The following is an 11,978-nucleotide window of genomic DNA, read 5'->3' as shown; positions in this document are numbered from 1 at the left end:
TTTCTATCAAAAAGAAAGTTTTCTGTACGAAAAAAAAACTGTTTTCTATCCAAAAGAAAGTTTTCTGTAAAAAAAAACTGTTTTCTATACAACAATATAAATTAAAATTAAAATTAAATTAAATAAAAAGTAAAAAAAGTAATAAAATTAAAAATAGAACAAAACTAGAAATTACAAGTGAATATGAATAAAATAAAATCAAAAATAGAATAAAAATGTAAATTAAAAGCGAAAATTAATAATAGAAAATTGAAAGTAGAACAAAAATAAAAATTAAAAGCGAAAATTTAGAAGAAAAATTGAAAATATAACGAAAATAGAAATTGAAGGCGAAAATTAATAACGAAAAATCGGAAATAAAACAAAAATTAAAATTAAAATAGAAAATTAATAACAGTAAATGAAAATAGAACAAAAATATAAATTAAAAGCAAAAAAATAAGAAGAAAAATTGAAAATAGAACGAAAATAGAAATTGAAAGTGAAAATTAATAACAAAAAATCTAAAATAAAACAAAACTAAAAATTAAAAGCCAAAATTAATAACAGGAAATTAAAATAGAAAAATAGAAACTAAAAGTTGATAGTAAAAAATAAAAGTAGAAGAATAAAATCGAGAAATTTCTACCAAAAAAAAGAAATTTAATTAAACGAAGTTAAATATATTTTGTAAAAATTGTTGTGGAAATTTCTAAAAAATGAATTTTTTTCGTAATTTTCTGGTAGAATGAAGATTTATATATATAAAAATGCGGAAATTTTTGATAAAAATCAGTCCCTCATGGTGGTGAGAATCCAATCCATGTAATAATCGACTCGTGTATAAACACCGGGATACCCTTCGACGCCACAAATTTTCAGACCAAAACTAACAATACCAAATTGTACAAATCGAGCGTCTTTTTCATTATACAATGTGGCACTTTGAAGTGGTCCTCCACTATCGCCAAGACACGAATCCATTCCATCTTTTCCGCCTGCACACATTTGCTTATAATTAATTTGTGCAAAACTTTTATAATTTTCCGCACATTTCTCCACTGGCACGACACTTAATTTCACATGAAGCAATACTTCACTTGTTGTTCTATTTTCCGTGATTCCCCATCCAGTAACCGTTACCTGGAAATTTTTAAAGAATTCTTTTTTCAAAAATTACGTTTCAAATTTAAAAAAAAAAAAATTTCCAATATTATTATCTAATTTATTGGAAATTTCTTTTCGAAAATATTTTAATTTTAATGTAAACAATTTAACTATTTACCTTTAAATTTTAATTTCAAGAATGTTTTTCCAAAAAATGTTTAAATTTAAATTTAAATAACTTTTTACGAAAATAATTTTTTCCAAAATTTCTTTTGAAAAACTCTCTTTCAAAAATTAAATTTAGAAAATTTGAATTGAAACATTAATTAACCTTTTTTTGTGTAATTTTTGTCGCTGGACTGAGTGGTAAACAAATTGGCTTTGCGTTCGCGGGTCGAAAGTCAATATCATTATCGAGTCTTATCAAGGCAACATCATTTTGTAATTTTGCCTTTTTATATTCCGGATGAATGTGACTGCTCTCCATGCCAAAATCCTGATATCTTTCGGCACAAACAATTTCCATTCCATATTTATCGACATCGCAATCTCTCTCCTTGCTCGTGTCATGATCTCCCACCCTCGCTCCAATTACATTGAAGCCTGAAAACGATATTTATTACTAAACCGTCAATAATTGTTTTCTAAAATTATTAATAAATATTTTTTTAATTAGTAAATGTAGTCAGAAAATAATTTTAATTTAAATGGTATTTAAATTCAAATTGTAAATCTAATTAGGAAACAATTTAAATATTGAAATATTGTAAATCAAATTAGTAATTAATTTAAATATTCAAATTGTAAAAAAAAAATGTACCAACCGCTTGGAAGATCAGTTAAACAATGAGCTGCTGTGAGAATGTAACGTTTATTAATAACTGTACCACCGCAACGAAATTCTGGTGGGTTATCGCCAATTTTATAAGCAACTAATGCCATCCATGGATATTGCAAAACTCCCGTTCGATTGCCGCGGACAATTTTTTGTTCTGTTATTGGTCCACATAAATCTAAATCCAATAATTTCAAATTTGGATGCTGCGTCACGTTCGGTGGATCTGGTATCATTATTGGTACCTCCGCCACTCTGTTCGGCTGCTCTACTGCTATCGTTTCCTGTAAAAAAAAAATTTACAATTAAACCAAAAGGAATTATTTCAATTTAAAAATTTAATAATTAAAAATAACTCAAAAACTTCGATAAAAATTTGATCTTATTTTTAACTGAATGTTTAATTACTTATTATTACTTAAAAATTGATTTAGATATTCAATTATAAATTAGAATAATTCTTTACAATTATTAAATAAAAAAAAACTTACAAACTTTACAAGTAAAATGTTAATTAATAAAATTATAATTAATTACTGGCACATTAATCGTGTAATTTAATGCATAGTTAAAAACGAAAAATTTTTTCTTTTATTGTTATTACAAATTTTAATAATTGTTAATTTTCATTATTTTCTACGCAAATATTTCAGTTGCTCTTGTTGAATAATTTTAATAATTTTAATTGTTAATTTTAATTATTTTACGAATTGTTTTATTAATTAATTAATATTTATTAAATTAACAGGGCTCGAACTTTTAGAAATAATTGAATTTTGAAATTAATTTTTTTTAAAAAGTCGATTTAAAGAAGAATTAATCCGTATTTTTAAATACTTTCACTGGTTCGAGTCCTGAATTAATAATTAAAATCTTTAAATAACGTCATCGAATTAAATTATTTAAATAACGTCACTGAATTTAATTATTTAAATAACGTCACTGAATTTAATTGTTTAAAATAACATCGTCGAATGCAATAAATTTTTTAATTAACGTCATCGAATTTAATTCTGTAAATTTTTCGAACAAAAAAAATTTTCTTATAACATTATAATTGTAAATTTATTAAATAAAAAAATCTATTTAAAAAAAACATTACCTGACTTTCACAGCAAACTTTAGGAATTTTTCCTTCAAAACCACACATTGATCGATGCAATTGTTGTAAAGTTGATTGTGATGTGAGTCCATCTCTTTTTACAGTGTCCAATAAGGCATCACATTTATTTAAATTAATGCAAATTCCAGTCTTTCCCGATGATGTTTGACAGGATTCTTCTACAGGAAACATGATTATTTCTGAACAAAAGAAACCACTCTCTGTCCTTTCTTATATTATATAAAAAAAAGTTAATAATTTTTTCCAAAATTAATTAAATGCGAAATTAAAAATTTCTTTTTGGAAAAATTGCTACAATTTACAAAAATGCTGTTTTTTAACTATTGAAAGCATCTTTAAATCCTCGAAAGTAATTATAAAAACCAGTTATAAAGTATATTCAACAGATGCAAATTGAATAAAATAAAATAAAATGAAAATACGAAATAAATAAATTTCAAGAAAAAAAGAGTAATAAAACCGGTTGAGTTTAATGGTTGAAATATTAATTGAATAAAAATTATTATTTTTAGAAATTTAATGAATATTCATTTCTTTTTTTTTGGAAATTGAATAAAAATAAAAATTTTGTATTATTTTTAGAAATTAAATTAAACTAAAATTGGTATTATTTTTGAAAATTAAAGAAAAATTCATGTTATTTTTGGAAATAAAATAAAAAAATTTCTATTTCTTTTAGAAATTAATTTAAATAAAAATTTGTATTATTATTTATGGAAATTCAATAAAAATTGGTATTATTTTTGGAAATTTTCAATTATTAATTGCAGTAGGTATTAGGTATTTTTTTTTGTAATTTCTAAATTTTTGAATTCATTACCATTTCAATAAAAAAAAATTTCAATGCTTTCATTAAATTCTAAACAAATAAATAACAATAGTCAGAACTTACCTCCAACAACAATGTGAGCTAAGAAAAAAATAATTGTTAACGGTAAAGTTTTTTTCAAAATCATTGTAATTTTTTTTTTCTTTGCTGCGACTTATGATAATTATTTTTTTATATTCTTTTTTACTTGATCATTTTCTAATAAATGAATTTTTAATTAATAAACATTTTTAGCACTGTTATTGCGTATTTTAATTTTCAGTCTTGTTTATTTATTTCCTTTCGAGGAAACTTTTGCTTTGATTTGTTTAGAAAATTTTCTGAATTGTTTGAAATGAAGACGATAAAATCACACAGTGAATATTATAATTTTCTAATTAAGTATATAACTGATAAAGACGCTTTTAAATGTGAATCAACGAAATTAATTTTTATTTTATATTAGAAAACTTACAATATTTTGATAACACTATCACTTTTTTTTCTCCACCGAAACTTTCCTGTTAATCATTATCAACCACAGATTTATGAAATCTCATCAGTTTGATTATAATTTTAATTTTTTTTAAATTGCAAATTTCGAATTCTAAATAAAATTCTAAATTTGAAAATTAATTTTTTAAATTTAAATATTAAAATTAAGCTTTTAATTTAAATAATGAAATTAATTTTTCAATTTAAATATTGAAAGTAATTTTATAATTTAAAAGACGGAAATTATTTTAATACTTTAAATACTGAAATTAATAAATTTCATTTAAATATTAAATTTATTATTCTCTGAGTGCAAAAATTGAGAAATCAAATTGAAAAGAAAAATGAAAATTCTCATTACTTGGAAAGAAAATTTGTCTATCTCGATAAATTCTATTTTTGTCACTTTAAAAAAGATTTTAATTACTTTTTCTGTGCTTATTTATAATTTTCACGTGCAATTAATCGAGTGCAACTTGACCGTGAACCGTTCATTTGTAAACTAACGTGTTTGCAGTTTGTACTCGTGCTAAAGTTTGCATCAAGACTGAAATATTATATATACACCAAAGAGTTGACACAAACTTGATAAAATTAACTTTCAGATAAAGAGAAATTAATTTTATAATCAATTCCATTGATTCTATAAACGTAATTTTAGACTTTAGAAAAAAAAATTTTCTTTGTAGTTTTTAGTCAAGATTAATTATCGATATAATTGAGAAAATATTGCAGAATCATTAAGGAAATAATAAATCGCGAATATTTGCATCGGTGCAAGATGAATAAAAGTTCAATAGGCACTGGCAACGCCTCTGTAGAATTTTTATAAAATTTATAATTTTAATGAATTTTTTAATTCAATTTTCAAAATTAATTTTTTTGATTGAATTTTCAAAACGAATTTTTTGATTGTATTTTTAAAATGAATTTTTTTTAAATGAATTTCTTAAATAAATCGAATGAATTCGAAAAATGCCGAGTTTCTTTTAAAAAATAGAAAAATTTGTTTATTTAAAACTCAATAAATAAAAATATATATAAATAAAATTGAATTTAGAATATAATTTTTCCTTGGGAGAAAAATTATCAATATCAATTATCAATATTGTCTAGAATCCAGTCCATGTAATAGGAAACTTTCGTGTAAACTCCAGGTATTCCTTCGGTTCCGCATCGCGTGTAACCGTAACTAACAATGCCATATTGTACAAATCTTACATTTTTGTTGTAAATTGCAGGCGCTTGTAGAGGTCCACCGCTGTCTCTGCTGCAAGCGTCACGACCCTTGACACCACCAGCGCACATTTGTTTATAATTTATATTCACTTTTTTCGGCAAACGTCGGTAGGCTTTATTACACTCCTCGTTCGTAATTGCCGGCAGATGAACCATCAGTAAATTATCACTGAATGACATTGTTTCTGTCAGTCCCCATCCACTCACCGTCACCTGCATTCAAGCGAGAAATCATATTTTAACTAATTCGAATTAGGTTGTAAAATTACAATTACAATTAAAATTAAAAATCAAAAATTAAATTAAAATCAAATTTAATTAAAATTGAAATTAATTGAAATTAAAACTGAAATTAATTTAAGTTAAAATAAAAATTACTTAAAATCAAAATTAATTAAAATTAAAATCAAAATTAATTAAAACTAAAATCAAAATTAATTAAACTTAAATTTAAAATTAATTAAAATTAAATTCAAAATTAATTGAAATTAAAAACAAAATTAATTAGAATTAAAATTGAAATTAAAACCAAATTATGTCCTTAAAGTTCTGAACGCTCGAAAGAACAAAATCTATTTAATTCTTCTTCAAATAAAAATTTTATTACAATAATATTGCGTCAAGTATTAAAAAGAATAAATTATTTAAAGTTTCTGGATGTTTAATTTTGATTTTACTTTTTTATAATAGTCTTTTTATAATAATTTTTGAAAATATTTATATTGGCAAAAAATTTCGATCATTTAAACGTTCAGAACTTGTGGAGCATTCAAAATTGAAATTGAATTTAAAACCAAAAACTTAAAATTGAAATTGAATTGAAAATTAAACTCGAAATTAAAATTAATTATTCAATTTTAATGAAAGTTTTCGAATTATCGTTAATACCATTTCTTGACGTAAATACGAAGCACGACCGATGGGCAAACAAATTGGTTTAATATTAATTGCTGTAAAATCAATATCCTGCTTTAATTTCAATAAAGCAATATCGTTCCCCGAATGAACTGATGAATATTCCGGATGTGGAAGTATTATTTCAATTTCATATTCTTGATGTTTTTCCACACACATTGTCCCTGTGTAGTAACTTATTTCACAATCAGGATCTGTATTCAAATTATGTTCACCCAATCTGACTGTTTTCAAATAAACATCTGTAATTGAAAAATATTTATGTTTAATTACAATTTAGTTAGAATAATTTTTCTTAAATATTGTGCAGCTAAAATTTTTGGAAACAAATTTAAAAATTCTGAACAATTCAGTTTATCAAAAAGTTTGAAATGAATTTTTTTGGAAATTAGATGAATTCTTGAATATAAGTGAAAAGTCTTAATTAATTATTAAAAAAAATATTAATATTAATGAAAAAATATTACTTTTATGCGAATATTTGACGCAGTGTGCAGCTGTGAGAATATATCGACTGCTGATTATCGATCCACCACATAAAAATCTCAAATACGTTTTATTTCCATCTTCAACCTCGTATTGCAATAAAGCCATCCATGGAAAATCGAAAATTTCCACTTCCGTACCGCCGAAGGCTTTAAATTCATTAATTGGTCCACACAATTCATGATTGAGAAATTTCAAATTTTCATGTTTTGTCACATTTGGAGGTGGCGGAGTAAATTCTGTAAAAAAAAATATTTTCTCAATTAAAGACATAAAATAAAGAAAGAAAAATTGACATAAATATAAAAATTATTTTTTTACTTACCAGTAGCTAAAGTTGTAACAAACGAAAAGATGAAAATTATTAATTCTAATTTCATTTTACTTTTTCAAATTCTGTTTTAAAAAAAAATAAAATCTATATATTTATTAAAATAGAAATAACTCGTGAATTGAAGAGTTCTTCACCCCCTCAGGTAAGAAATGCGAATGTCCTGAAATGAAAATAAAATGTATCATTAAGTGAAGTTCAATTCAAGCACTAATGACTCCCGTCTAGACTTATACAGGTCCATTATTTACATGTTTCGAAAATGTATCAAGGTAATTTTTTAACCCCCCTCCCCAACAATAAAATACTTTTGAAAAATTATTTACCAAATGAATAAAATTTTATTAATTTTCTAATTAAGAAAAAATGTACAATTTGTTTTTTAAAATATTTGGTTTTAATTAAATTTAGTGGCTAATAAAAAAAGTGACTAAATTTAATAAATGGAATAATTCTAATTTATCATTAATCTCGCATATGATCTAGAATCCAATCCATGTAAACAGCAATATTTGTGTAAACGGAAGGAACCCCATTCATGCCACATTGTCTTGGTCCGTAGCTAATTATTCCATATTGAACCATTCTGTACATATTATTATATAATCCAATATTTTGAAATGGCCCCCCACTATCACCAGTGCAAGTATCAAAATCTTCCTCTCCTCCTGCACATATTTGCTTATAAGCATTGAAAATATTGCTGAAATACCTAGAACATTGACTATTTGCCACTAAAGGAATTTTCACTTTCTGAAGTATTGTGCTCACAGGTGCATTTTTTGTTTTTCCCCATCCACAGGCAGTGCCCTTAAAAAAATTTTTAAATTCTCCATTAATATTAATCTTATAACAATAAAAAAAGTTTTTTTTTTAAATAAATTTTGAATCTAAAATAATTGAATTCTTAAGTGAAAAGAAATTTATTCAAATTTTTCAAAATAGATCCATTTTTGTGAAATACTTAATTGAAATCTTGGTAAGAATTTTATTAAAACTGTATTGGAAATATTTCAATTCTCATAAAGAATTTCATCAAAATTTTTCAAAATGATTGAATTTTTGAAAAGTATTTTATTATTTAGGAAGAGAATTAAATTTTTTAAAGTATTTAATTAAATTTTTTTCTTGGAATTTTCCAAGAAAATTTTCGCAGGAATTAAATTACTTTTAATACAACTTTTAATAAAATTTCTCGAAAGAATGCAATTATTTTTAAAAATGCTACAATTATTTTCAACATTATTTTTATTTTGATAAAATTTCTGGAAAAAAATACAATTATTTTTAAAAACATTAATTGAATTCAATTATTTTGAACAATTCTGATAAAATTGTTCAAAACAATTGAATTTATTTTTATAAATTGTAAAATTCTTCCCAAAAATTCAATTATTTTTATAAAATTGTAATAAAATTTTTCTAAATAATTCAATTATGCTCAAAAGTTTTTTTTATAAAATTCTTTGTAAATTTAAATTATTTTCAAAACTTTCAGTGAAAATTATTTTCAAAAATTATAATATTTTTACGAAATTTGAAGAAAATCTTCAAAAAATTTTTAATTATTTACGAGAACAAATAAAATTTTTTAAAGAAATTAATTTTCTGTCAATAATTTTAATAAAATTTAATAATAAAATTATTAATCACAATTAATAACAAACACTAATATTTTAGAAACTTAAAAGAAATTCTTCATAAAATTCAATTATGTACTTTCAAAATTTTCAATAAAAATTATTAAATAAACAACATTGTTTAAAAAAAATCAAATTAATTTAAAAAAAAATTCAATTATTTTAAGAAATTTGATTGAAATTATATTGAAAATAATTGAATTCTTGGGAAGAATTTTATTAAAGTTTTTAAAATAATTAGTAATTATTAATTATTAAATTAGTTAATAATTAAATTTTTTAAATTTTTAATCTGAAATTATTCAAAAATTGTAATTTATATTTGAAAATTACAAGTTTTTTTTAATTTCCATAATAATAATACTTAATAAATGAAATACATTTGCTATTTTTTTAATATTTTAAAATGCGAATTTAAATATGAATTCTTTTTTCACTTAATTTAAATTTAAATTTTTTCTTTTGATGATAATAAACGAAATTTATTAAAATAAAATAATATTGAAATTAATTAAATACCTTTTGTCCTAAAAATTGTGCAGCCGTACCAATTGGTAAACAAATGGGTTTGACGTGTCGATATTGAAAATCAATGTTACTGCTTAATCTCAATAGTGCAATATCATTTATATGAGAATCTGTTGAATAATTTCTGTGAATAAAAATCTGCTCAACTCTATAAGTCATAAAACCTCCTGTGCATTGAATTACATAATCACGAATCACCGGATTATAAAATTGTTGACAATCATTCGGACTATTTGTATCGTGCTCTCCAACTCTTACTTCACTTATAAAATAATCTGTAATTCATTTAATTAACTAATTAATTAATTTAATTAAATTATTAATTTTTTCTTAATTGTTTACATAAACTTTCTCCCAATTGTTTACATTAATTTTCTCCCTATTGTATATGTTAATTTTCTTCAAAAAAAAAAATGTATTATTATTAATTTTCAATTACTTACGTGGAGAAAGTGGTTGAATACAATGTGCAGCGGCCAATATATATCGTTCATTAATTATTGTGCCGCTGCAAAAAAATTCAGTATTAGAACTTTCATCACGTGCTAATTTTCTTCCAAGAAAAGCCATCCATGGGAATTCATAAATTCCAGAAAATGTACCACCGATGATTTTATTTTCCGAGTACGATCCACATATATCATCTTGTAATAATCTCAAATTTCTGTGATTCGTAACATCTGGCGAATAATGTACATTTTCATATTCTAATTAAACATAATAACTTTTGTTTACACCTCTGATCACTCAAAAGTCAAATCTGGTAAACTACCATGAAGTTGATAACAGAAGTTTCGTCATTTTAAATAGTATTACCAACTTGAGAAATATGGCGCGAAATTTATATCACCAAAATGATTAGATAAAAAAGGGGGGAAAGTAGGTAAAAAGAAATGTTTATTTACATTAAACACTTGTAAATAAATTGAATACTTTCTATTTATAAATTTAATACTAAAAACTGATAATAAATTATGAATTTAAATTAGCACACTACAATGTTGGTATGTGTTTTTTGTAATACAGCTATGTTCATTATTCAGTCAACTTCATGTCATTGATATTTAAATTAAAAAACTGCACAGTGCACGTATTGACATTGGAACACATTTCTGATTGTTTTTCAATAATGTCACATGTGGCTTTATTAAAAAAGAAACTTTAATGTATTAAATCGAGTTTACAAAAGATTTAGGAGATTTAATCATCGGAATTGATAAAATAATAAAATATTCCAAGTAAGTGTGTTTACATTTTGAAAAAAATAATTCTCATCAGGGTCGTTCACAAACTACGTCAGACGTCACGTTATTTTGGACTAAATAACGTGACGAACGTGACTTATTTACTTACCAAATGTAAAATTTTTTCCATTTTCCATAGTTTGACAATTTTTAATACTTCGCACCCAGGAGTGTATGACGTATTTTGTGAACAACCCCCAATTGAGAAAAATTCTCAATTTATTATAACCTAACTTTTTTTAATTTAAATTAATAGAATAAATAAAAAAAAAACTTACGAGCAGCGACATCATAGAAAATTAATAAAATAAGTTGTAAAAAAATAAACATCGCTTAAATAATTTTTTTTACTATTTAAACAATTCAAGAGCAAATTGTTTTTTTCAAATGAAAAATTTTTCCCAAAAAATTGCTCTATATATTCATATCCGTGTTTATTAAATTTAAATAAGTGAAATATTAAAAATTTTTTTCTACGAATTGATTTAAAAAATTGATACAGCTGTATTTTGTGTATACATTTTGCAAGTTTTCCATAAATTGTTCCCTTAATCTATTATTATGTAAATTATTTCTTTTAAACATATGTTTGGATGTTAATTTTTTTTCAATATAATTGAAAAAAAAGAAGAAATTAAGTAAATATTAATTTTACATACATATTTCGCAATGTCTTGCCTTGAAAAAAATATATTTTTTCTTAAAAATAATAATTCCAGAAAATAATTACATCAAAAGATAATAATTTTAAAAAAATTTATTAGAAAAAATATTTTTTTTTTATATTTTGTACACTTTTCATTCCTTTAATTAACAATTAACAATGTTGTATATAATTAATATGATTAACAATAGGTAAACATTATTGTTTAGAGAAACGTGAGAAATAAAAGGAAAATTTATAAATTTTAAAGAAAACGATTGATAAAATAATATTTTCTTTCGTGGAAAAAAGCAAAGTTATTAATTAGACGATTTTTCGTCCTTGAATAAATGTCCTTGACACAAATTCGTTAATTACAGTGGAAAAAATTAATTTTCCTCAAAAAATTGTCATAAAAAATAGAAATTCGATTTTTTTTTTTGTTTCTTTACATATAGTTAAATACTAATTATTCATTTTGAATGAATTTTAGTGGGAAATTTGTCAATTTATCGCATAAAAATATTTTACGAAACTGACAGCAATTACTTTTTTATACATTAATTAAATCTTTCGATATTTTATGTTAATAATTAATAATTAAT

The 11,978-nt window shown here is 22.9% G+C and overlaps 2 protein-coding genes across 2 annotated transcripts; both read right to left on the bottom strand.

Annotated features, from left to right (window-relative positions):
• Nucleotides 1–715: 715 nt before the first annotated feature.
• On the bottom strand, nt 716–8,119 carry LOC122506930 (melanization protease 1-like). The gene is made up of 10 exons (XM_043619364.1): nt 8,031–8,119; nt 7,313–7,481; nt 6,969–7,226; nt 6,475–6,743; nt 5,445–5,799; nt 3,937–3,954; nt 3,024–3,223; nt 1,911–2,205; nt 1,418–1,689; nt 716–1,122 (listed from the first exon to the last, which is right to left on the bottom strand). The coding sequence occupies exons 2-10, from the start codon at nt 7,365–7,367 to the stop codon at nt 772–774; spliced, it is 2,073 nt and encodes a 690-aa protein (XP_043475299.1). The 5' UTR covers nt 7,368–7,481; nt 8,031–8,119; the 3' UTR covers nt 716–771.
• Nucleotides 7,669–11,060, bottom strand: LOC122506832 (CLIP domain-containing serine protease 2-like). Its single transcript, XM_043619181.1, has 4 exons — nt 11,009–11,060; nt 9,930–10,193; nt 9,478–9,761; nt 7,669–8,128 (listed from the first exon to the last, which is right to left on the bottom strand). The coding sequence occupies exons 1-4, from the start codon at nt 11,058–11,060 to the stop codon at nt 7,784–7,786; spliced, it is 945 nt and encodes a 314-aa protein (XP_043475116.1). The 3' UTR covers nt 7,669–7,783.
• Between the last annotated feature and the right edge of the window lie 918 nt (nt 11,061–11,978).

Source organism: Leptopilina heterotoma, unplaced genomic scaffold (genome assembly GCF_015476425.1).
Source record: "Leptopilina heterotoma isolate Lh14 unplaced genomic scaffold, ASM1547642v1 Lhet_44, whole genome shotgun sequence".
NCBI classification, from domain to species: Eukaryota; Metazoa; Arthropoda; class Insecta; order Hymenoptera; family Figitidae; genus Leptopilina; species Leptopilina heterotoma.
The sequence above is the reverse complement of the archived record's forward strand: the minus strand, read 5'-3'. Positions and strand labels throughout refer to the sequence as shown.